Source organism: Ischnura elegans, chromosome 12 (assembly GCF_921293095.1).
Source record: "Ischnura elegans chromosome 12, ioIscEleg1.1, whole genome shotgun sequence".
In the NCBI taxonomy this organism is placed as follows: domain Eukaryota; kingdom Metazoa; phylum Arthropoda; class Insecta; order Odonata; family Coenagrionidae; genus Ischnura; species Ischnura elegans.
The window spans coordinates 19,675,516-19,702,600 of record NC_060257.1 but is presented as its reverse complement, the minus strand read 5'-3'; the positions used below and the strand labels follow the sequence as shown (position 1 = coordinate 19,702,600).

Below are 27,085 nucleotides of genomic sequence, written 5' to 3'. Positions count from 1 at the left end.
TCGTTATGGGTGTGAGAGAAAATTTGTCAGGTTTGTCGATTTTCCCCGGATTGTCCAGATATCGAGATTCGAGTTATCAGGGTTCTAATGTTAATCATATGACTCTTCTAAAATGCTTAAAAAACTTAAAACTCACTACTTATAAAATTTCCCGGGGCAAGATCCCCGGTCTGGGCCCCTCCAATATTTATTGTAAGTCGGCATCCCTGATATGACGAGTACCCGCGAAAGTTTTAACGAAGAATTTATACTTTTATGTTTGGTGGGCAGTAATCCTGCCGGAGGTTTAGGGGCTATATGGAACACCCCCCTAGTGAAACTCAGGGTATTACGTGGCCCCTAAAAGTGGAACATTCGTTTGAATAAGCCTCTGAAAACATTTTAAGTAGTATCTAAGACTAAAATGTATTTATAATTTTGATGCTTTTGTTCTAATTGTACTTGATTGTAGGGGTTTTGAACTTTTTCGAGAAAATAATCATTTAAGTTAGGAGAGGCCAGGCTCCCCCTTCGCCTGATTGCACACTTTTTTCGATTTCAGCCCACTGCGCTAAGTTTTAACGACAATATTTTCCTACGACACTTCGTTAACCAAAATTGTGTGGTCTGAGAGTCGTATGATGCAATTCTTGGCGAGGCCATAGCGAGTGGGGAATGTACCTATGTTGGGTTTCGAAGCCCCTCGAAATGATGAGAAGATAGTCTGAAGCTTACCTCCTCCAACTGAACCCCTCCACCTTCCATTGGCGGATACATATAGGGGGTGGGCGCGCCCCCTTGCGGGGCCGCACGCATTGCCTAACATTGCAGAACCACAATAATAACTTTTTTGTACTAAGATGGCATTGTATTGTGTATGCGTATTATCAGTTTGAATAAAACTTTGTTAAACTTCGCATGTGACTTAATTATTTGTACTTACGGCAAAAGAAAAGGTAGCTCAAGATATCTTTTGCGCCCCCCCCCCTTGAGTATTTTCTGTATCCGCAACTGCCACCCTCCCGAAATGCAACCCCTGGTGAATCCTCCGCAATTAACTTCATGAAGCTGCTTTATGCCACGTACAGGTATTCTACGATTGTTCCTAACAATAATTATTTGATTTTTAAAAATGTAGACACAGTGGCGGATTTAAGGGAAGGGGTCACAGGAGTCATGACCCCCCTCCCAAATTTTATGAAACTTTTTAAATTTTAATTAGTTTAAAAGTGCGTTCTTACTTTTAGAAGAAATACATTAATATGGGCTTTACTGAGTTGGATGTAGTGAAAAATATAATATTTTATATATGAAGGGTGTTCATGATCGTCCTGCATTGTTATTTGTTAAATTCCCTCGTCTTTTACGGCTTAAATGCGCTATGTTCGGGGTAATGACCATACATTTTTTTAAATAATGCTGAGACTGCCATTTAAAACTTCTAAGTGTGTAATCTACAATGACAGAGAGAAAATTGAACAATGGCATAGGTGAATAATATTTCAATCCTGCCGCGTGGATGGCGATGAGATTCACATATATTGCTATCAGAAAAGTCCCTCTAGGCCGCGAATCGAACCACTACGCTATACGCGTCTATAAAAAAAGCAAGACAGCCGAGTTTGCTCTAGCATCTAACCGAAGCAATCAATTTCAATACAACAAAAATCATATGAAATAAAATTTATTTCTAGATTGAATAGTTTACTTTAAAAATCTTCGACTCCATAGTATCTCCTGTGCTTAATTTTTGTCTAAAATAAGTACCCGTGCGCGTTAACTCAAGTTGCCCAACTTGGAGCGAATGGTATTCCCGTAGTTATTGTTTCAATAACTTAAAAATTTTATATAAGAAAGCCACATCTATTATTAGCAGTTTTCCGAAAACAATTTTTTTTAATGCCACTATAATTGATGGATTTGTTGTAAACAACGCAAATCTCAGCTAACTTCGAGACTAATAGAAATTTGATTCCGGTTGGCCAGGAACAATGATAGCGTAGTGGTCTGCGCAATGGCCCGGAAAGCCAAATATCCGCGGTTCGATTCCCGTCTCAGGGGAATTTTTCTCACTGTAATCCATGTAAATGACAACGCTAGTTAAATACTTCGCAAATTATCGCATATTTCTTACGGAAAAAATGACGAATTCCCTCACGTAAAATTAGGTGATATTCTATGAAACCCTCTACCCCCCCAAAAATTCTCCGTAATTAATCGCACCCTCTCTGTATATCATCCACTGGGGAAAGGTGCCCATTGAATTTTAACGGGTAATGAAGATTAAAATATGGCTTTTATATCATTAAAGTTCTAATTTACCTTTTCCAGTTGGTTTAGATAAAAGCGTTAAATTTGTTTTTTTATATCTTTTGAATCCATGTTTACGCCTGATTGTTATGTTTAATGGCTAATGTTAAAATCGAAGAAAAACGGATGACTATGTATTCAAAATGCAATAAGCAGAAGAAAACGAAGTGTATCGTGAACTTCATGTGATACAATTTTTAACCAATATTTTAAATGGCATAAATTTTAAAATGCCAAAGATTAAGGTCTTCTGAGGATTCAACATTTTCCTAATTGTAGTAAAAAATTTAGCATACATGGGGTTTAAAAAAATCCCAAAAACTGATTCTAGCATAAGAAAACCTTTCTTATTGCGGCTATGCATAACACTAGGAATGCATCTTGAAAAAAGTATTTCGTTGCTCTATCTGCAGTAGTTTGGAGACTTAGTAGCTGAAACATCTCAATCATAATTTACAACTCAATCACAATTATCATGGCAGCTACATATTTGGCAGTTCGCTTTTATAGCAGAAATAACTCAATCCAGACCTATCTTTAATAGATCCGAAAAGGCACCCATATTTTTAAAGACAAACCTTCTTATTTGATGTTACTTCAAACCAATGCTGAGTTAAAAAAGGTTATGGGGGTACAATAGTGCAGTGGAAAGTCATTTCAGACCATAACAACTTTCCTTTCCATAACTTGATGTTGGAGCTGGTTCCCTTAAGTTTAATTTTTTTTCTAAGACTGGATCCGTTAGGTCATTATGGAACATTGTTCATTTTTGTGCTGAAGTTCTAAAAAGCAGACTTTTAAAGCACGAGAAGCAAGACAAATGTCCTCCTATTTTTTTTTCTTTTAATCCCTTAGGTCTGGTACCTGGCTGCTGTATGGAATCAATTTTAATAGCAATAGCAAGGCTAGATTTCCAAATTACCCCGACTCCGGCACTTACACTCTTAAGATTAGAATCCGGCAAAGCTAATGAAATATTATCAAAATTTACCGAGTTTGGAGTGCTTATATTCTATTCCCTAATCTCTATTTGTTAGGTTCACTAATATATTTGAAAAAGCACTACCCGTGTTTCATATCATAGTTTCATTGCCAGGTTTAATTTTTTTTTCATTTTTCCATTATTGGAAGGTTTCACACAGTTTAACCTGAAATCATCACAGTGTATGAACTGTATGCAGGTGCCACTCAGGCCACCATTTTTCATTCAATGCAACCATGATCTCTCAAATTGAATGGTATAGTTATATTACCTGAGGAACTGAGAGTTGAGAGATGCAAAAGTGCTCTATGGGTGCCTTATTTCAACTGAAAAACTGCATGGATTGCAACTTTTAAAACCCTGTCATTTGTAACACATTCTTCTATGTTTGAACGTGATTCTGACATAATATTCAAACAATTACTTAAGAGAAAATGTGGACTTGTCAGAGGTAAACCCATGGACTTAACCACACGTGTCCCTAAGTTCAAAAATTCCACAGAAGAATAAATTATATTCCTTGACAGGATTCTGACATAATATTCAAACAATCACTTATTCAAAGAGAAAATGTGGACTTGTCAGAGGTATACCCTAGGACTTAACCACACGTGTCCTTAAGTTCAAAAATTCCACAGACGAATAAATCATATTCCTTGACAGGAATTCAAACCCAGACAATTTAGATGACAAGGTATTTTATACTGCCAGATATAAAATACCATAGGACAATAACTTTGTTCATATAGCACTACAATCAGGAGCCTTAAGCCAGAAGTTAAAATGCTAGGGTGTTCACCATATAAAGTATTCAAAGAATAATTATGGATTAGTAAGCTGTGAACCTTTACAGAGTCACATGCAAGAGTGAACATTCAAGAGAGGAATAAGTAAATGTCTTAAAAGAATTAGTCATGGATTATGCAATCATTGTGGAATCTTCTTCATCTTCATACAATATAGAAGGTTGATTGATGTCGAAAAGTTGTTTTGGGACAGGTCATGACTTCTTTTCATTCGCCTGGAGGGTATGCAATGCCCATATACAGAACAGAGATTCGGGTGGCCTATGGCCCAATCAGCCTCTCTCATGGTGATACTGGGAGTGAGCACGAAAAATTAAATTTACAGTAGAGCTTCCACTCCTGGCTAAGCTCAAAGCCACTGCATTGCGGATGGTGGGTCAACATCTAGATATAAATGTTAGCTGCGTCAAAAGTAGGGTTTACTCATCGAATAAGCAGTTGTGGACAAAAAGCGATGGCATTCTAAGGTGGTATCCTTGGGAAAGCAAATCCATCTAAATGATACTTCAAGCCTGTGAAGATGCCATGATTTGGCGACAGAAGGCTACCAAAAAGTATGCCTCCCAACACCTAAAGGAGTGGGCAACAGTTCATCTTCGTTTGTGTAAGGTGGAGACCAAATAGTTCTCTCCCCTTAGGACGGTCGCGGGTTTACGTCGTCTTTGTCTCGGGACCTAACCCTGCGTGGTTTAGGATTTACCCTCGGAATCCGGGAGCCGGTACCCGGACCCCTCGTCTTTTATAACCCTTCTTAGCGGTAAGGGACAGCGGTCATACAATTGTTTATCCAGTCAGTTTTCGAAATAAATATTTGTTCATTTCTCAAAAAAAATAAACTAAGAATTGAATTAGTTGTCTTTTGAGCAGCGTTTACAATTTTTAAACGAAATTCTACGATAAATATTAACTTATATCTCGAGTTATGTATAAACATTAACATGGAAATTGTTGCTGCATTAAATGCATTAATATTGACCTTAGAACTTCGTTTAAAATTTGACACTGCTCAGAATAAAATGAGGAATTCAATTCAAAGTCTACAATTCACGTGCAAGCACAATTATCCCTTTGCTAAATACATATAAGCAATACATAAGTTGACCGCGAACCAATGCCGCAGGTATGGTCGTAAACCCGGAAAGGAGGGAGCACAACTACTCTCGGAGTCCGAGATAATGCAAAGTTCCACCGGGGAGGGGTCGAAAAAGGTTCTGCAAGACCCTTCTTAACAAATGTCCTCCAAAAATGCTCTGTACCATGAGAAAGAAGAGTCTCTTGGGGCTCAGTACAGCAGTCATGCTAAGACGAAAACCCCACCGTCTCAAAAGGGTTAACATCATAAATCTGCTCGTGGAGCAGGGTTGCCAAATATCATGCGTTCTCCTGTATGTCTTTAAGTATGCCTTTTACCAATGGTCCCACATTCAGTGTGGTAGCTGACAATGTTAAGAGCTTCTGTGAAGGGATTATCCTCAATGCCTTCCAAATGAGTAGGTATATTGTTTCGGCACCGGGCCCAAAATACCTGTGGCTACCCATGACTCACGTTTTTAGTTATATACAAGAGCAGCTATGCACATTTGGAAATGTGAAGTTCACTCCTGCACCCTCTCTCGATACTAAGTGAACAGAGTATAGTACCAAATTATCACTTTATTTTTCTTCTGATACAATGCCATGCCGTGGAGGTATGATGTTCAGTTTTGTGGGCCTCTACTATTACTTACAGTCACTCTAGGCCCGTGCTAGACCCCTTCTTAGGGCAGTGAACGGCCATGGACAGAGGGTGCCAGCACTATGCAGCAGGACGACTACCAGGAGAGTCTGGGGGTGTGGAATATAATAAATAAATATTGAAATTTTAACGCTCACCCTCTTAAGATTGAATTGAATCTTACCAGATTGAATTACATATATTAATATGTATGATTATAATTATTATTTTCTTTACTCAAAAAGGTGTTTATCATTATGTTAAATGAGACATCATTGAAATCAAGTCAACTGCTCAATGTTGGTATTCTGACTGCAAAAATTTGTCAGTTTCGGAACAGGAGGGTGCCAAAGATACGTCTCGGTGTCCCGGCAACTCAGCACGGGCCTGAGTCACTCCCCATGTCCAGAATATGAATAATTCAAATTTCATCCAAAACATGATTTATTCATTTATTTACATTACATTATCAAACAATGTTTTGACCTTTCTTATAATAATCCACTGGTGGTAAAAAATAGTGTCTGTGAATAAAAACTGCAACAAATCGTTCATTACCTGGTGACATTCCTCATCAATGTCAAATCCTTCTCATTCTTGGCCTTCATTCACTACGCTTCCATGGGTGTTCTGAATAGTTCTCAATAGTTAGAGATTTAAAACACTGAGCATTGACAATGACCTTGTCGTCTTTTTCAGAATATGACAGCAGCTTCACTCGTGACACAACTAAAAATCCTGGATTTAATTTACTGGTTCCCCTTACCAGGTCAATTTCATCTTCCATTCTCAACTGAAAAGTTCCCAAACAAGCACAAGTATTAGCTTCATGCATTCCTAATAGTCCACAAACAAAAAATACAACAATGTTAACACTTTGGTGCACAATAGAAGCATTAACTCTGACTTGATATTGCACCTGAATTCATAATTTCCTAGATGGCTGAAAGAAAATGTTGCCACAAAAAAAGAATAAATTTGGATGAATCCATCCACTCCAAAGCCGGGTATTATACAGCATTTTCAGACAAGTAGATAAAAGTGTGTTCTTAGATTGACTGTAGATATTCCACTCTACCTCCCATTCAGTGGCAAAGCTTAGACTGCGAGGTTGATCTGAGGGACTCTCATGTGGGACTGAGAATACCCAAATTCACTTCATTTACACATTCACCATAAGTATAAGCTTAATAATCCATTTCACATTTACAAGAGAGCAGAGAAAAACAAATGTAACCAAAATTTCAACATAGAGCTTGGTGTTGGGATATTCTGGAGGTGTGGGAGTCCTGGAGGATGTGCCAGAATATCCCAACACCAAGCTCTATGTTGAAATTTTGGTTACATTTGTTTTTCTCTGCTCTCTTGTAAATGTGAAATGGATTATTAAGTTTATACTTATGGTGAATGTGTAAATGAAGTGAATTTGGGTATTCTCAGTCTCTCATGAGAGTCCCTCAGATCAACCTCACTAATCAGAATTATTCCAATATATATCTAGTCACAACGTAATCAGATTTATTGTTGTTGAAAACCATTGCGACAACAATATAAGTCCTTGCAATGAGCCAATGGAGTGAAAATTTTCAGGCACAACAAATTTCGATCAGGTTGCAACCAATTAGAATCGACTGTTTGGAAAGAAAACTAATGAGAATAATTCCCATCAGTGTCCAGCACATCCTTTATTGCTGCCCATGGGCTTCCAAATGGCCAAATGGCACACACCCAAATTCCTATCTGCTGCCATTAGCTTTCAGCCAACTCAAAAGCAGTAGCGGCGTGTGCGTATACGCATGTTAGCAAGTGCACACCCAAAGATGAATAAATTATAAAAGAAAACTATTCCTTTGCAACGCGAAGGATAAAAGTACTGTCTGCATATGCAAGAAACATGAGCCTCCGAACGCTACAGCTATCTCCTTTTCGAATTCACCGCTCTACAAGTGTGCGATCCCGTGGCATCATGCCGGGCGCATTTTCGGTCTGTGCGATCACTTGAGGGAGCTCTGGCGGGGCGAGGTAAGCGGGGGGGTGTGTGCTGTTCAAAGGGGCGATGGGAGCAGACTCAAAACCATGCGAATGCGCACGCGCATGTTTTTGGTGACTGACTAGCAGGTAGTGTAGTGGTGTAGCCGCTACCTACACTACCTGCGCCCAGGATCCTAGTCCGTCTACAGAGCCATCTGTATCGTCGTTTTCTACACTACTTCCTCATAGGGTGTAAGGAAAAGAAAGAGAATGAATTTCAACTACCGTCACTTGTAAAGGTGTGTTGAGAATAATTATTTTCATACATGCTAATATTATTTCTGTTCATGCAATTTTAAGGGTAGAGTGTACCAGTGATATGTTTTGCTTGCTATGTATTCTATTACGACGAAAAATGACGCTCATGGATTAGGATTAATATAATATAATTAAATCATCCTATATCTGCTCTAATGCACACCCTAGATAAATTACCACCAGCCGCCACTGCTCAAAAGTGATTCTTGAGTGAAAAGAGACCAGGATAATTACTTCCATTCATGGCGAATGAACCAAAGAGGGCCAAAGCTTAAGTAACAGTAGTATCCCTGATGGTGAGGAAATGAAAAAGTTATTACAGAATATCTTTGTAGGTAAATATACAGCTACCAATTTACACACATCCTTATCAGGAATATGGTTTATCAATCAGGAATTGACATGGCTTTAAAGTTAGTATATAATCCAATACATATTTGCAATTAATATATTTCTGCTCATAGCTTCATGTATATACATATTATACATACATATTTTCTTCCACCTCTCAAGCCTGTTTTCACAGTGAAAAAGATAAAAAACTCATAAAAGACTTGAATTTCTAATTTTTATTACCAAAACTCTAACCCAAACACTGAAAATTGCTGTTATCACATTTTAATAAGAAATTTACCTGAGAACTTTTTTTCGTCAGGACTGCACCATTCACTCGAATTTTAGATTGGAAAAAAGCCGCTTCCACTTTACTGAAAATATAAATATCTTTGCATCAATTGAAGTATCAAATATTTGTGTTCAACAAAGTGTAAAATATGAAACACTTTTTCATCAGATAACTTGAAAAATGTATGTATAGTAATAAAAGCTAAAACCACATCGTCCTCATCACACAAACAAGAAAGTTATCCCAAGTGAGAAAATTTCAATCCTTAAGACAACAGCAGACGTAGCTGTTAAAACCTACTTGCCCTGCCTAAAAAATTTACCATCCATTCTATAATAGAGGAATTGATTCCGATATTTCCCTCATAACAGTACACGCTATTTAACTATTCAAGTTAGCTAGATCTAATTGAATAAATAAAGAAGGTACTTGCTTGGAGGATATGATAGCAAGGTCAGCCTTAGGGATGGGTAATGAAAGAAGATCGGCAGTACACACAGCATTGGCACAATATTTCCTTAAAAGAAGCACCTAAGGGACTATGGCTCAATATGTATCCCATCAATGTGTGGTTCTCAAGATACCCTACACAGGGACATCCAGCAGTGGTCATGAAAACTCAGAAAATTTTGCAACCACATTGATTTGAGCCAGAGTCAACACTCCTAACACCCTATCAAAACTAACCACACAATTTAAACTTCACTGGAAATCCAGAATAAGATAGATATGAATTAAATAAATATAACCTATAATATAAAATGTGTTTATATAATTCATCAAGGAAATCCAAAAAGTGATTGCTAATGCACTCTTAGTGATTAACGAGAAGAATGTGCCCTTCTTCTGAAAAATAGGAAAATGTCTTTCATTGGGCATGAGTGCCAACCAGGGGCGGATCCAGGATTTCTTTCTAGGGGGGGCACAAGCAAGGCCATATCCAGGATTTTGTTCCGGGGGGCACAAGGATACCTCATAATACAAAACGAATGCAATGATAATGGGACCGTATTAAAAATTTTGCTTATATTTAAGGGTCTGGGGGGGGGCACGTGCCCCCCCCCCCCCTAGATCCGCCTATAGCGCCAACCTTTGGCTCAGAATGAACAAAAAATGCATGCAAACACAGAAAAATAAAAACTAGCATAGTCATAGGAAAAATATTGTAGTATATCTATTCACCTAACATTCAAAATTTTGCTTGCACAAATGGTATATTTTTTGGGTGTGACTCACTCTCACCAGATGCAAATGCTTTCGCTAAAAGCTGAATATTATTATACTATGGCAGAATTTAAACTCATGGCGGATTTAATAAATAAGCACTCCACAAGAGGTAGAAGACACAGCATTTATAACACATGAAAATTAAGATGAATGGAATTACTTCCTAGCCATTCCAAGGGCAGCTTTCAGAACCAGGTCTGCACGGAGAGAATTCACTCTGATCTTCACTACTTTAAAATCCTTCCCAACATCTTCAATGACATCTACTTCATCTTCCGCATCTGAATTTTCCTGCAATATTAAATTTTACATAAGATTCCCCAAACTTAAATAATTATTATATTTTTTGATCATTAGCCGAATTTACATCACAATAGATCTTGTCAATTGATAAACATACACCTATATAAAAATAAAATACAAAATTCACAATCAGTACAAAGAAAAAATGTTAAAATCTTTGAACCTTAAGTCAGAAAGGCCCAATATCCTGAGACAGCCTATAGTCCACGTGTAAACCCAAGACATTGATCGAATTGATTGCTTTGTGCATTTCATTTAATCCAAAATTAAATTTTAAAGCCTTATTTTCATTCAAACACAATCATTCATTGCTAATGAACCATTCACTAGATCTGTTAAGCATGTCAGTGGCTGTTTGCCATGCTATATTTTAGTCGCTGCTGAAGTTTAATTATGTTGTAACATAAGAAAATAAAATGGGTGCTATAGTGATCGAGAAGATCATTTACATAGACTATAAATAAAAATGGTCCTTGAAAAGACGAATGAGGTACTCTAAATGAAAGTATAGCTTTCGATAAACTCGATTGTTTCAGGCTTTACTTTGTGAAAATCCATTGTACACAATAAAAAGTTATGGTACCTTTTCACACAATTTATTTAACACGGCTGGTTTCGTCGCAGGGGCGACATCTTCAGGTACAGAAATCGTTATTTTTATAGTTATTTAGTGTGTATGTATTTTGTAACAAAATAACGATTTCTGTACCTGAAGATGTCGCCTCTGCGACGAAACCGGTCGTGTTAAATAAATTGTGTGAAAAAGTACCATAACTTCATGGTGAAATAAAAACACAGTACTATTCCACAACCTTATATTTTTGCAGTCTACTAGTTTCAACGTTTACACCGTCATTATCAAGACTAACTGAGAAAAGCATACAACATCCAGCCTTATTTATCCAACAATAGTGTGAGGGAAGGAGGAGGGGGGGAACTAAATGAGGAGGAGCATTGAGCATTGTTGGTTGGATAGGAGGTTCAAAACAAAAAGTATAAAAGCTTGGGGAGGTGGGGTGGGGGCAGGCAGATAAAAGTCAGGTGGTAACGAGGTTAATGAGAAGGGGAGGAGGAAGGATTGTCAAGGAAGAAGTCAGATTTTAAAACAGTAGATAAAAAGTTAGAACATTTGAATACAGTCATATCATTAAAAATTTCGATGTTACGTGCAAGAGTGCATTTGGTGATTTCTAAAATTTCTAAAATATCCAGTTTTACACTTTTGTCATGTACATGTAAAATTTTAATATTAAAATCACTGTTGTGGCCGGATTCGGACAGGTGTTAAGAAAAATGGGAAATGGAGTCTTTCAAACGAGCACTTCTTTTGTGTTCATCGACACGAGTTTTAAACTTGCGGCCCGTTTGACCAACGTACACACCGTTGCACTCGTCGCATGTCAGGGCATAGACACCACTTTTGTCTTCAGGATTCACTTTGTCCTTGGAGTTAAAAATCACTTTACCAAGGGAGGTCGGGGAGTAAAAACACACTCTGTATTTGTCTTTGGGTATGAGGTTGTGAACACTGTAAGACAGGGGGCCAAGGAAAGGTAAATTTGCACCACCGTTTGGGTTCTGTTTTGGGGACCGGCAGCAAACTGGTTAGGGTGGGCGATACTCTTATTCGGGTTTTTTTTGGCCAGTAATTTACGGATGAGGTCATCATGATAGCCGTTATTAGAACATATCGATTTAATAACATCAAGTTCCTGGTTGAAACTTGAAGCAGTCATTGGGATACAAAGGAGTCTGTTTAGCATAGAGTTAATGCCTGCAATCTTGTGGGAGTAGGGATGGTTTGAGTCTGCGGGGATAAGTACATCCGTAAAGGTACTTTTCCGGTAGATTGAGAAGTCATGTTTGCCTTCTTTGAGGGAAATCGTAAGATCTAGGAAGTGGATTGAGTCACCTCCGAGTTCAGTTGTAAAATTGATGGATCGGTGGAGGGAATTGAGTAGCCCAAGAAAGGAGGCCAGTTGTCTCTTGCTACCGGTCCATAAGCAAATAATGTCATCCACATATCTAAAGTAGTAGCACAAGTTTTTTAAAAGAGGGTGATGAGAGCTGAACAGTTTACTTTCCAGGTTATCCATAAAGATATCAGCCAGGATAGGCGAGATAAAGGCGAGATGTGGTAAAAGTAAAGGGGGGTAAAGATTATATTCAAATGCATTTTTTTAACTTTTCCCGAAACTGAAGCCTCAAAATTAGGGGGGGGGGACTATATTCGGAGAAATACGGTATTTTGGCCACGATCACTATGCATACGTAGCAGGTCGTTATATTAGAACTAAAGTATGTAAACTAAGCCCTTATTAAAAAAAAGTATTTCAATTCATCGTAGTGGTATATTCAAGTTCCTTGCTACCCGTCAAGCCCTAAACGTCGACCAAATGGTTCAAAATACCTTTTATCGGCGCCCTATCTTATGTTCTATTCCAAGCCATTCTGAAAAAATAAATAAAAGGTATGCTTTTATAATAACACCTTGGAAAGATGGCTTAACAACACAAAATACGCAATTTAGCCTAATTTAAAATCTGGTATGTATTAATTAAATAGTGATAATTGTGAACCTTGCTAGATCGGCCAAACAGGACAAAATTTCAATACAAGAATGAAAGAACACGAGGCATGCTGGAAGAATAAGGATGATTTGTCAGCCTTCACACGACACCTACTGGATATGGAGCACCAAAGTGACTTCGAGCTGGAAATACTGCATTTTACCGGGAAAGGAAAGAGGATGGATGCAGGATCAGTGGCGTAGCCAGGGGGTCCGGGGGAGGTTCCGAGGGGGGTCCGGACCCTCCCCGAAATATAAAAAACTCATTAATGTCTCCTCATAAAGGAAATAAAATATTGAAAAATCATGAATTTACCAAATTTTTCTTTAACAAATGAAGTTTTTTCAATTATGAAAAGTGTTAAAATTAGTTTAAAACCCAATACTTAGTACCCTGTTCTTCAAAATTTTTCCCCCCTGGAACGAAATTCCTGGCTACAGCAGGATTGAGGAAATTCAGGATATTGCAATAAATGGAGACCTTCACAAGGACATAACCTTTCTTAACTCATCCCCTTATCACTCATCACCCTCCCAAAACGCCCACCCCACAACCTGAATGACAAACTCTGTTCCATCACCCCTTTTCTCTTCCTGCTTAACTAATCCCAGCCCTGAAACCCATCTTATAAACCAACATAACATGTATAAACCTGACCCTGCCAAATTTCTTTATTGTTGTTTATGTAACTGATAATGGCTTGATAGTGAAAACTGGTCTTATTTTTTTAAATTAATTGTGGAAGTAACGAAGTGTTATCATTGCTAATATCTTATAAATATTTAAAAACCATACTATGATTATAAATTATCGTAAATTTAATTAAAAATATAACTAAAGTACAAAGGTGTAACTTAAAAAAATTTCGATTTTACCGAGTTTATGTTTCCAACCAATCTATAGCTCTATAGCCCCCTTGACGTCCCCCCCCCCCCCCCCCCCCCAATAGATCCGCCTCTATGTGGGACCATGTTAGTGGGTATTATACTTAGGTAAGATTGCCCTATTGCTAACTATTCGTTTTTCTCTAATCCTTCAGTTATTTTAGTGCAAATGCTTTCTAGATGTGCAGTCGATATGCCTTGTCTACGGCCTAATATTAAAGCCGCTAGTATGTTGTTCATTAAAAATGCGACAATAGTAGATTTTTCATTATTGTTTCACAAAATTAATAACAATCTTCAGGACATCCACACAATTGTCGCCACCGACATAAGTTTGCACTCAACGGTTAACTATGGATTTCATTAACGAAGAATTAAATGCCTCTTATGTAACGAGTACGGCAAGACTATAGAGAGAGAGCAAATTGCATCTTATAATTATATCGATTTCGTTTTATGTCAGTAAACCAACACGATGTTATCTACGTATTCGATATTGCACTGATAATGAGATACTAAGCATTTATAAAAGCAAGTTTTAAACTACTATGCACAGAAAATATGGCATTACTGAATTAAAAATTCATTCACAAACTCACGATGTAATGTACCGGGCTCACTACCCTTAAATAAATGCTGAGGTACGAATTACTCATTAAGTGGTATGAAAAGAACTTACAATGATAGAGACACCTGCGCCTCAGAAAAATCCAAAAAAATACCCACCTCTTCAGCTTTCTTGGTGTACTTATTTCGTTTCACTAAATGGTAGGATGGAATAATTGGCTCACATTTGCTCAGAGAGAGAGAGAATAACTTGCGACTAGGATAACATCTCTTGTGATCCGTTTTACATTGTATGTCACCAAAAACCTTCATAATTGGGTAATACGGGCGAGCACGAGACAGTAAACATTTTAATGTAGGGCCACAATGAATTATCAAATTCATTAAATCGGCGAAACCAATGTGCAACACGAAACTTAAACTGTAAATACCACCAAAATAAACGCTGCGCACAAGCGTAGTCTTTTGATGACTGTTTACCCGTCACCGCCGTCACGCTACAGATGGCGTAACCATACAGGCGTGTTCGGAAGCAGTTGGCGCTGGATACATTCAAATCAATTCAAATGGACACAAATCTATTGGCTATTTGTGCTAATGAACTTGATCGTCTGCATAAAAACCGACCCTACGTCGATCACAAAGAAAATTTATTCACAGCCAGGCATTGGTTTTCCAACTTGAGTAAGGCCGAGGTGCGGACAGATATCTGAGAATGCCATGGTGTAAGATGTCTTCTTGAGTAACCTACAGGTCATTCCTTTATTTAGCAAGATGCCCATACCAAAATTTTCATGAAGCCAGAATATAACATTCATACTGGAGTATTAAGATTCCTTATTCGCAACTGATGGTTTTAGTCATCAGTCACCATGCATCTCATTAAAAGTGCACAATCCTTCCTAAGCTGCTTGCATATCGTTTTATGTCATCCCTCCTGACTACCCCGATAGATATAACATAGGCTTTGAAAATCTGAAATTGTGTGGACAGAATACAACAGGAGGATATGGTACTAGAGCACAGTGGTGGTTCATAGGAACTTCCATGCAGTATAATAATTGCTGTGAAAAACAAACCAACACAGAGGGAAAAACATTATTCACATATCAAAGGTACAACTCTCCTCTATTTTGACAACAAAGTCTCTTCCATTGTTCAAGTATATGTTGTACCGTTTTACCAATATATGTACTATAATTCCTGCTGCATAAAATGCAGCTGCCTGCAACTTAAACTGTCACCAGGTTTTTGAGTCCCTCATCGTCAACAAAATGCTTTCCCCAAGCCACTTCTTCATTGCAGTGAACACATGATAAGCAGAAGGAGCCAAGTCCGGACTGTAGGGAGGATATTGAAACATATCCCATTTCAATATGTGCAAAACCTCTCCTGTTCTCACAGCAGTGTGATGGCATGCAATATCATGAAGAAGCACAACCCCAGAACTTAGTAGGTCACTGTGATTGCTCTGGATGGCTCTTTTCAGGCGCAGAAAAAATTTGCTGACAATGAAGAACTTTGAAACACGTTGGTTTAAATCGCAGGCGGCCACTTTTTATCCAGAAGGAATTAGTAGAATGGTACAAGTGCTAGAATAATGAGGGAGATAAGATGAAAAATAGGGGAGAGTCGTATCTATGATGTTCCAATAACTTTTTTTCCCTTTCAGCTGATTTATTTTTTTTAAACGATTTGGAGGTTATTTTCCAAATTGCCATTGTAAAATGGCTGTGGGAAAGGCCCTGTACACGATGTTTTTTAAAAGGAATTCTGTTCTCCCAAATATAATACATATTTTTGAACTACTCATAAACATACTTGGGATTAAGCAAGTACATCTTGAGACCAGAAAGCTCCACTGAAGTGTACAAGATGCAGGATCATCCATGATAAACTTGAAGGCTGGGCATATTGGAAACTGCCACCTGCAGACAGCAGACAAGAGCACCACGGCTGAGGAATGAATAGTCACCCATCCCATCCTAGTCCAGACCAAACATCTTCAGTGATCTTATGGGAACCTGCGATGTCTTTGCCCCAGAGAAATGGATAGAATGCGTTTTACAATAAATCCAACCTCAGGAACATTCTTTCCCTCACAAAAGATCCCTTCCCAAGAGAAGAAAGGAGTGGGGTGTATAGGTTAAAATGCAACACGGTGTATGTTGGGCAAACGGCACGACAATTTCAAGAATGGGTGAAAGAACACCAAGCCTGCATGAGAAATGAAAAGACTACTTCACAATTTACAAAACATTTGCTATATAACAGTCATCAAAGTGATTTTGTTTTTGAAGTGCTTCATTTTGAACCTAAAGGACCTAGATTAGACGCTTTGGAACAGATGGAAATTTTGCAGCATGTTGGCTCCAATGACAACATTGTAAACGACTTTTTATGACTCCCACTCCCCTCTTTTTAAGTCTCCCTCTCCTAAATTCCTGGGCTAATGACATGACTAACCCTTCGGCCTCTCTCTCTCTCCTGAACCCCCCTCCACCTGCCATACCCTCCCTAAGGGAGCCTCCTCCCCTAACTTCTTTCTACCTATGACTTTCATAACTAGCTTGCTTACAGACAGTACATTGGTTGATAAATTTGTAACATTTTGATCTGGAGTATAGCACTTTACAGTGTGGGAACATGGGCACTTAGGGAGGAGAATGGGAGAGACTGGAGGTGTTCGAGATGTGGGTAAGGAGAAAGTGAAGTGGACTGAGAGAAGAATGAAACACAAAGTGCGAGACATGTTGAGTGAGGAGAGGCAGCTTCTGGATAGAATCCAAAGGAGAAAGGAGGTATGGATTAGGCGAGTGCTGAGCTGGGAGTGGATGTTGAAAACACTGTTACAGGATAGAATGTTGGGTAAACAAAGGAGAGAATAGGATTTTTAGATAGCATGAAAAGGGTGAAGTTCAGGAGGGAAGTCCATGAGGTGTTTGCACGAGTGCTTCAAAACCACTGCTCGACGTTGGAAACTACACCGTCAGGCACCACGCCATGTAGTTGCGTCTCAGGGGATAATCGGGAGACAGCTGAACAAAGAAATCCCTACCAACCATATCTTCCTGGAAAACATGATATACTGTGGTGGAAATGGAATAATATGAATGGGAATACTAAGCTGATGAGAGGATCGTGACATAAAATAGCAATAGCCTCTAAGTTTATACCACCTTACTCAGTGGAAACATGGATTCTGAAAGAGGTTGAGAATAGGCAGGCAGCATTTGATACATGGGTTGGGAAAAGAATGGATTGATGAGAGGGACAGAAAGAAAAAGGAACAAATGACTCCAAGACACTTAGGGCAAGAAGAGATAATAACTGACAGTTTCAGAGAGAAGGTATGAAAAGAGAACAGGGAAGGCTGATATCCATGATAGAGGGAAGGATGTTGGATAAGCAAAATAACAAAACTTGTGGATGAACTGAGACAAAATAGACTGTACGTCAAACATTATAGGTGGCCTTCACAGTGGCAGTTGCAACTTAGTGAAACTTCATGTAAATGAGATGAAAATAATTTAATTAGTGGAATGGCACTGATTTGAATAAAATTTACCTCAGTTTCAACTGTTCCACAACCTTGATAGAGACTACATTAGCTAAAACCTACATCAGACTTGCTTTTGTTGGTTTTCTAATTCCATAGAGTTCATCCACTTCAAAAAGGTAGATACTTTTTAAATTTCATTAAAGAGGGAGGTTCAACTTGGGAATTGGTCTACTTATTCCCTATAATACTAAATCAACAAGCCCATGATCTCATCATAACACCATCTCTATCCCCATATTCCAGCAATGGCTGCAGCATGAACACGAAACACCTCACAATTTTTAACAGAAAGACAGCTTTAGACAAATAATCAGTGAGAAAAATTACAAATTACCTACTCAGAATAACGATGAATAGGAAAAACTCACAAACACTGCTCAACAGTTTACAATCATTCCCTTCAATTTTAACCACTGAAGATCCCATCATCTCTAAAATATTTCCACGTGAATAAACAGCTGAAGCTAAGGTAGTACAAATATAGAGGATAGTCACTATGCAAATATTTGCAAATGGTGAGATATAGTGTAGGGTAAAAGTTTGGAAACCCAGCTTCCAAAATTTATTCCACTTTTCACAAATAAGTTAACATGCAAATAAAGTCAACAAAATGTTATAGCTCCATTTAATAACCCAAGAACTTGGAATAGGATGTAAACCAGTCTTTAAGTTTGGCAGGTGTCTCCTGTGGCAGGCATCCATCATTCCCAATTGATGACACTGACTTCAATGCTCCCCATAAAGACATTTCACCTACGGACATGCTGTGGGAGTTTGAGGGAATAAGATCAAGACAAGAGAACCACTTATTGGCTTCAGAGAATGTTTGCTTGATGGATGAAGAGGAAGACCTGGAAGAAATAAAAAACAAATAAGAACAAATAGAAATATGTTGTAACTTCAACTAATATTAGAACATGAAAAATATTCCTTCGGACCACTGGCTTCCAAAAATTGTTCAGTGAGAGCCTCTAAAGTGGTTTTCAGGGTAAATAAAGTTTCCCATGAAGTGGGATTCAATGAGAAACCTAAGCAATTTTGCAGGTGGCCAGGGTTCATACACGTTTTGACCTCAAGTTGAGTAATACAAAAGCTATTGTGAGTTGAGAACCACAGCTTTGGATAAAAGAAATGCACAGAAAGAAATTTAAAATTCTAATAATACACCTTAAGTAAGACATCAAGATGAATTCTTAAAACATACTACTCATTCCTGTCAAGTTTATTTAAAATATCAACTGATTTCAACCTCTCCCGATAATTATAAGATTAGTACTCCTTTGATATATTAAATTTATGTACAACCCCTATGGAGTCCTCCTGATGCCTCATCTACAGATAGAAGTCTGTAGAGTAGTGCACACACCCTTTTGAAAAATAGCATGGGATTGAAAACAGGGGGAAGAGAGAACCACAGCTGCTGAGTTTTCATTAGAGTTTAACCCCATAAGAAGCTCGCCAAATTAGTGGAGCAGGTATATTTATATGAGTGGGTATGCACCACAGCGTAACTGATGCAACAATTAAAGGTGAATTTAATGTTTAGTAAAATGTCTTTCACAAATTTAAAGAAGAAAAACTTTTACACTTTGCAATAATGACAAACCCTTTAAAAACTAAGTTTGGTCCTGGGACACCCACTGACGGGCTAATTAACTTTTGGAAAATCATTGATCAGTTTCAAACGTAACATTACAATAATTAATGATTTAGATGATATATTTAACTTTCTAATGCAACACACAAATAATTTATTGAGAGTTATCTAATAGTTAGAATGACTAGCAATAAATTATTTCCACGTGGAACTTATTTTTTCAGTTTAAATGTATCATATTTTTGCTGGTGCTAGTACCAAAGACTGTGACTTTAAAAGGAAGGATGAGGCAGCAAAACTTTTAGCCAGCAGTAAAAGGCTTAAAGTACACAAAACATTACTATTACTTCACATTTTATCATGGGAAAGGATAGTTTTCTTAAATTAAATACAAATCAAGAGTAATCTTGACATTAATAGCAATGACAGTTCTTCCATCTATTTTTTTTCCACAGAACTTACTCAGAAGAGATGTCAGAAATTGCAGCACAGGAGTCGAGAAGAGCTGCCAAAGCAACATCAGTAACCACATTGTCCTTCACAGGAGTGCTTGAAAGATGGGACAAGATGACACGCATCAGCAGAGGTTCTCCTTTCAGCCACACCGGAGAATTTCCAATCGAGAATTCGACTTGTTTAACAGCTGACGAGGAAAAGGGATATTAACAAAAATGGTACCTTTGCAAAAATAACATACTACTGAGAACTTTTCACCATTGAAGAAATACAATATTTTTATGAATAATTCAGTGCAACTAACCATCTTTCCAAATGAAAGTTATTCGTATGCTGGGTGCACAACTCTGTTCATTGCTGGATGGAAGAGATGGTAAAGGCTTACATAAAGTAGAGTGAGAATGCCAATTTACTTCTACACATCTGGGCTTAACTTTAGATGCATCTGCAAGAAAAAGAAAAATGCGAGAACATGTTAGGGTAAAAAACAATTGGACTAATTCCATCTATGTATCAACAAAACATTTTCATTTCCTCATTGTCTATCATGAGTATCCATCACACACCTTTGCCATCAAAAAATACCTTTAAAAAACCATGGAACTAATCAAATACTGCTAAATTCATTTTGACAGATTTTTTTAAGATCATGAAGAGCAGAGGACAATTTAGTAAAATGAATTATCTTTTCTCCTTTGAATGGTATTTGAAGGAGTTAGTGGTGGTTTTTTGAGGTACTTAAGTGGGCAATGTTATCAAAAGTTTGTCTTCTTTTTTTCAGAGTGAATAACAATGCCCTGCAAAGGTAATTCAGATGCAATGTTCTATACAGATCAATAAATTTCTTGCTGAAGAATTACTCTATAATAGTGTGATTATTCAAAAAAAAAGAAAAAATTATAAATGATTAGAAAGCATTAGACAGCATGAATAAGGCTCGACACTACTAGACTCTTAAACCACTTGGAAGTTGAAGATTATTTGAACTATTAGAACAGATATTTGCCAGAGTGACACAGAGAATATCATATTAGAACCTCTCTATATTTCTAGGCTCTTCAGAAACTATAGAGTAAAAGAGAAATTTTGCCGAATGAATGGACATAGGAATTCATTTTTCTACAAAACACTAAGGACTTAAATGCATGTTATGTGAGATTCAGTAGACAAGGATTTCCAGCATGCAACTTCCTTTGTTTATCTTTTAACAGCTGGTGTCTCAACCCGTTAACGCCTAGCAGTACCATATGGTAGTGCAATGCTAAAGTAACTTTTTTATCATTCATTGTAATTTATTTGAGTTTTTGAGTTTAATTAATAATGTTTTTAGCTACATTTTTCCAAAAAGCTTGCTTTTTTTAAAACTGTAATTATCGCATTAAGAGCCATTTGAAAATTGAGAATTATTAACTACCAAAAAATTGAATTTTTAGTGAAAGCATTTAGATTTTCTTAACTTACGCACCATGTACTCATAAAACAAGTAGGTTGTTATGTAATTACAATTGTTATGACACGTACATTTCATATAAAGTATGGTTATTTGATATGATCCTAATGAGAAAATGAAAAGAAAAACTTAGTAAAAACTTTTCAACCAAAATTGGTGGAAAAGTATAAAGTTTTTCTTTTAATTTGCTCAAAATGAACTTCCACAAAGTTGAGCCAGAGACAATAAAGATTATGAGCCTAATATTTGGGATTCTATGATTCAAAACATTTTGGTAGTACCATATCATACCACTAGGCACTTACACTACTGTGTTTTGGAGGAAAGCGTGAATACAAATATTTCTGTGGTTTTCGTTTTCTACTGTTTTTTTTTATTTATCATTATTTATGTTAAATACATTTAGTGCTATTTTAATGTCATTACGCATATAAAATTTTTCTATAGGTTAAATTTTTTCACATAACGATGTCATCCAAATACCTACGGCCCCGAGTTGTCCCCATTCTATCAGAACCTCGTACCTTTTCTGAACTCCCTCACCCAAGCTCAAGAGGTGGGTGTATGATTGTAAATCTGAACCCCATTTAGAAAGATGAAAAGGAATAGTCGCGCACTCAATTAGGCAGGGGGTATGAGAGGGTGCTTGCTATGGTGAAAATTCAAAGACGGCTGGCGGCAAGAGAAGACCACATGACGGCGTCACTTCGACAAGAAGCAGCCTAATCCTTAAAAGTATTTTGGTCTCGCATATCTCAACCACACTCAGACACTTTGCACACTTCCATTTGCTTGCAAAACGGAAATAACTTACAGATACTACTTGCAATGCAGCACGTGCTACTTCAAAGAGAGGATGAATAACCTCCTTCTGACTGAGGAAAAATGAATAACTTGAGTGGATGCGTATTGTGTTCAAATTTGAAGTTGTTTGAAAAGGAAGACAATCAGCTGAGTTTATTTCTTAAGAAATATCTAAGAATCTTCAAAAGTGTAGTGAAGTTGGGCTGAGCCGCAAAGCACCCAAAAGGTCTAAAGCAGAAGGTAGCAAGAACCTGTTTGGGACGATGATGAGATTGTAGTGCACAAAAGGATTTCTCGTAATCCTGATTACCAACTCTGTTTCACAAAGCATCCCCAACCACAATGTTTGAACTGTTCTTTGATGAAGAAGTCCTAATGCCCTTAGTGTAAGAGTCAAATAAGTTTGCACAACTGTAATGACCCAATATAAAGGCCGTTTTACACGGTACACGGAATTGCGCAGTCTGACGTACGAGTGAAGGCGCAATCAAAATTGCGTCGTGTAAAGCGGTGAATTGCTAGAACACAAGCGAGAATGCGTGGATGCGAGACGGCAAAATAGCCCCTGTTCTAATTTCGTTCATGCATTTGCGCAATTCCACGCCATTTAAGAAATTAATGCAGCTCTAACATGCGCAATTCCTTGTACCGTGTAAAACGGCCTTGACACCTGCGGAACTTAAAGTGTTTGTAGCAATTATTTTTCTAAGAAGGTATTACACGTATGCCAGTAAAAGGCACTATTATGAGACAGCACTAAACAAAAGAAATGAACTTTTGTATAACACAATGAGATGCGACAGACTTCTAAAAATTAGTAGATTTATTCATTGCTGGAATACACAGCTATGGGTAAATAAGAGTAGATGTGGAAAATTTGCCCTTTCATGGACATGGCAAAAGAAAGAGTTGGCAGATATTTCAGAGAAAAACAGTGCATGAGTTTCATTTTAATAACTAGCGGTAATTTCCTATTTTGGGAGATGTGGCTGTTAGCAATTCATGTGGGGAAGGCCAATTAGGTTTTGCTACAAAGTGTGGTGCTTTGATAGCTCAGATTACTACTTACAAAGTTGTTAGTAAAACCTAGGAAAGTAAAAACCTAAAAAAAACAAAGAATTTGGAAAGGTAGTGTAGGAGGAAGAAATGGTCATGGCCCATTTTTAATTGGATTCTGGATGCAATGATGCACTACTCATAGATGCTAACACGGAAATCCTGAAAAAGCAAAACGGAGATCGAGTTCCGATGGGCAGTCGTACAGTCACACCTGGATACAAGGATCCCTCAAAATCTCCAGGACGTGCACAACTATCCAGAGGAATTTTGACTGGAATGGGGTAATTGGTGACAGAAATAGAATCATAATTGATCCATGTTTCAAATAATGCATTCAACTGACATCGGTTTACCTTCTTTCAAGTGTTCCTGACGAAATAGGTTTGACAGGCTAGTGCCCCAGTGGCAACGGTGTGCTACTGAAAACTGAACCAGTAGAATAAGAACAGAATGCTTAAAATGCAATGTTAAGTTATGCAAAGACTGCTTAGCTCCTTTCCATGTTTGGCAACAATTGAGTGAAGCGCTAAAATCATATTTTTCTTACTCTTTACGTCATTCATACATAAATTATATTTTGCAATCAATGATATTTGATAATTATTTCAATATTATCAATATTTTTACGTACTTATGGATGAAAAAGAATAAACATTTAACATTTTTGGAATTAAATTGTGATTTTCGAAATTTTTAATTTAGATTTTTTGACCCCTTAACACATACAGCACGGAGCACATCAATTGATGTGGTCCCGTCTAAGCCATGCTACGGAGAACGTCAATTGACGTGCTCCGTTGGTCGGGCCAGGAGTGCTTTCTCCACCTCCGTACGTGACGAATATCCACTTCCGAGTCTTCCGATTATGTGTATGGCCTTCAACAAGCTTACTTCTTTTGAACTGTATGTGTCATTTGTAAAAAGCAGTATTAGAACAGAAGTTATGGTGCGGAAACCTCCCCCTATTTTTCTTTCTTATTTTTATGACCGATTTTGATGACTTTGATGAAAATCGGGCCTGCATTGAATGTTTTAAACACCTAGCGGTACCATATGGTAACAGGCTGCAGGGACGCAGCCAGAAATTAAGGCTAGGCATGGTTTTAGGTACAATTAATACTGAGGGGTCTGGGGGGCATGTAATACCGGCCAGGGTAAGTGGGAGGTGCAGGGGCCCTTCCCCAAATTTTTTAAGATAAGTAGTTCAAAATGGTGAGTTTTACAGCTTTCTGTGGGATATTTTATTAATCCTTAAACAATTCTAGAAGTAATATTAATCCAATTAAGCAAAATGGATTAAACTTAAAAATTTCTCTGAGCTCTGGGGGGGGGAGGAGATTTTTATCCCCCAAAACATCCCCCTTGCTGCACCCCTGCCAGGCTGTATCTCCGTTATGATTTGTTCTAAAAGAACAAAATTTGCACCTAACATCTCATAATTACATTGATATTAAAATATCGGATTACAACAAAAATCAAATAAAATTTTTAATTCGGGCATTACCGGGTTAATGCCACATGCCAATTGAGGTGGCTTGCATGATAGTATGCTGACGTGTATGAAAATTGCCATTTATCTGTTTTTAGTCATACTTACAGTTAGACCATATTAAAGAGGCATCAATCATGATACATAACGGCATTAGAATCTTAACTACAAGAAGTCGACTATCCACCCATTTTTCATGGATCCCAGGACACAATGGACCCAGAGATAATCTTGTTAGGCGGTAGGCAACATAGGTCTGCAAGCAGGTATGAAAGCCAGAGTCTGGTAAGGCAAATCCACAAGTGACAAAAGACAGACAGCAAACCCAAAGATTCTTCACTGAATTTGACAAATGTTTTGGAATTTTCCCACCAGGCCTGATTGCCTCAAGTCGCAAGAGTGCACCGTGGGACTGCACTTGTTCACTCAGGCCCGAAATCATAATCAGTTTTAAAAATTCAAAAGATAGAAGAGAAAGATTAGCTAGGAAAAAAAAATCTTTCAAAAAGCCTATTTTTATAAATTTAAAACAAATGAAAAAGCTATCTCAAACTCTTTCTGATTAGGTGATGTCATCTTGTATTTGACCATACTGTGTACCTATTTTCCTGAAAATGATATTGTTGGATGTACTTCATCTATAGTAACATGATTTTTACTGTATGATTATGGATTCTATTACTCAACAAAATGCCGTAGAATATAATACGTAGGTTGCCAACCAATCGCAAATACATCTGAGGCATACCACACAGTAATACCAGGAATGGCTGAAATATGGACATAGAACTGGCACATTGAGGGTTTTATAACAAGGCAAGAGGAGAAAATGTAGGAGAGATAGAGTAGTGATCTGCGAAGAACCTAGGTCCTTGGCTCGATTCTCATTCCATGGGAATTTTATCCCATGGCAAATAATGTGAATTAAACTGCCATCCCTGTAGCAAAATTGAAATATACCACGATTCCAGTCACAGGAAAGCCAAGAGGTGCATTAAAAGGTGATGGGTTACCATTGACCTGAAGCCGTTCCATACGTAAACTTCATTAGATACTCAGGTAGTTTCGACAGCCTTTTGAACTGAACAATCCAATTAAACTAATTTAAAGAGTTCCACACCAATGATCCCTAGCTCAAAATAGCTTAAGGAATCCCATCGCCATTCGGGGTACCGCGTCAACAGAAGCAGATTGACATACTCACCACTAAACCTAACACACACCCAAATTACGGAATCGGTAAGGTAAATGAGAGCACTTTCCTTACTTCTAAGAGGATTCTACGATTTTCAACCACTAGGTTCGTATGCGAATGTTACCAGACTTCATCGAAATTTCCACAGCGTCTATGGTATATATATATTATCACGGCTGAGTAATCAGTATATGATATATTTTTGCCTCACCTTCAACGCCACTGCATGAAGATTGAATAAGGGCGAGAAGTGCATGTGGTATTCGTGCAGGAGATGCCTTAACCACAAGCTGAAGGACTTCCTTAGGGGCCGATTCCTACATAGAAAAGAGAACATCGCATTAAAACTAGTACCATTCCCGAGACATCTTCAGTGTTCCAAGCTTGTTCCAATGTTTAGTAAGCAAAGTGCATAGCACCGAAGTATGTTTACAAACAAAGGGTTTTCGCCGAGCAATCGGCACTCGGTGCGTAAGATCAACAATTACGAGCAGAAAAATAGGCGTTCGCTAATGCAAATCAAGGCGCAAGCAATATTCCACAGTCACAAAAGTTATAGTATCTCGAGGTATATAGTTCATAACGTCACCTTCATGCATAAAACACCAGACGTTTGCACAGACGAAGTGGGCGGGAGCCTAAGTTGTCGGCTAAGTTCCTCGACCAGGCACTTAAGATTCCTAAGCTGCGCTAGGATTATTTCTTGCCTTTGTTCTAATTTCGTAACGGCGGGGAGGTTTTCCTAAAGACAAGGTTATGATTCATTTAGAAACGATTACTGAACATGCAGAGTTAGTTATGCAATACACAACACGCAAATGTTATTGTAAAGAAAAAATGTAAACCTGAAGTAAAATCTTCACCTGTTCTTCTATTTCATGAGACTTGGCCATTATATTATCACGTCTAACATCTGTGGCATCGTAAGAGCCCTGAATCTGTCGCAACCGGTACATGCATTTCGGCAGCTCCACTCGAACTGGTAGACCGCAGATCGGTTTCAATCGATACATGCAAGGAACTTCTTTCATTTTGGAGTTTTAGCTAAGTCGCAGGAATCGTAAGTAGTCGTAGGAAAAATATCAAAGTTCGTTCGGAGAGGACATATGATTCAAGATTCGCCCATTAGTTTTCAAGTGAAGGCGAAAGGCACGGTTTACAGAGACATCTGTGGATAAAAATAAAAGTGAAATTTGTACTGTCGTGGATTTTGATTG

The 27,085-nt window shown here is 37.9% G+C and overlaps 2 protein-coding genes across 5 annotated transcripts; both read right to left on the bottom strand.

Annotated features, from left to right (window-relative positions):
- Positions 1 to 6,217: 6,217 nt before the first annotated feature.
- Positions 6,218 to 14,725, bottom strand: LOC124169517 (mitochondrial transcription rescue factor 1). The gene is made up of 4 exons (XM_046548150.1): positions 14,416 to 14,725; positions 10,093 to 10,223; positions 8,715 to 8,787; positions 6,218 to 6,584 (listed from the first exon to the last, which is right to left on the bottom strand). Exons 1-4 carry the CDS (start codon positions 14,638 to 14,640, stop codon positions 6,396 to 6,398), a joined length of 618 nt encoding a protein of 205 aa, XP_046404106.1. The 5' UTR covers positions 14,641 to 14,725; the 3' UTR covers positions 6,218 to 6,395.
- A 3,621-nt stretch (positions 14,726 to 18,346) lies between these two features.
- Positions 18,347 to 27,001, bottom strand: LOC124169493 (aminoacyl tRNA synthase complex-interacting multifunctional protein 2-like). 4 transcript variants are annotated; one of them, XM_046548127.1, is made up of 6 exons: positions 26,714 to 27,001; positions 26,458 to 26,610; positions 26,080 to 26,185; positions 20,176 to 20,316; positions 19,878 to 20,058; positions 18,347 to 18,669 (listed from the first exon to the last, which is right to left on the bottom strand). In XM_046548127.1, exons 1-6 carry the CDS (start codon positions 26,897 to 26,899, stop codon positions 18,444 to 18,446), a joined length of 993 nt encoding a protein of 330 aa, XP_046404083.1. In that variant the 5' UTR covers positions 26,900 to 27,001; the 3' UTR covers positions 18,347 to 18,443. The 4 variants fall into 4 exon arrangements, with proteins under 4 accessions (XP_046404083.1, XP_046404084.1, XP_046404085.1 ...); XM_046548128.1 differs by having other exon boundaries at positions 26,732 to 27,001; XM_046548129.1 differs by lacking the exon at positions 26,458 to 26,610.
- Between the last annotated feature and the right edge of the window lie 84 nt (positions 27,002 to 27,085).

Excerpts from the sequence above, each read along its gene's own strand:
- LOC124169517 (XM_046548150.1), bottom strand. The coding sequence starts at position 14,640 with ATGAATTTGATAATTCATTGTGGCCCTACATTAAAATGTTTACTGTCT. Across the intron at positions 10,224-14,415 it reads ACACCAAGAAAGCTGAAGAG|GAAAATTCAGATGCGGAAGA; the intron begins GTGGGTATTTTT and ends TTAATATTGCAG. Across the intron at positions 6,585-8,714 it reads TGACGAAAAAAAGTTCTCAG|TTGAGAATGGAAGATGAAAT; the intron begins GTAAATTTCTTA and ends GGAACTTTTCAG.
- LOC124169493 (XM_046548127.1), bottom strand. The coding sequence starts at position 26,899 with ATGAAAGAAGTTCCTTGCATGTATCGATTGAAACCGATCTGCGGTCTA. Across the intron at positions 26,611-26,713 it reads AGGTGAAGATTTTACTTCAG|GAAAACCTCCCCGCCGTTAC; the intron begins GTTTACATTTTT and ends CCTTGTCTTTAG. Across the intron at positions 26,186-26,457 it reads CTGGTGTTTTATGCATGAAG|GAATCGGCCCCTAAGGAAGT; the intron begins GTGACGTTATGA and ends TTTTCTATGTAG.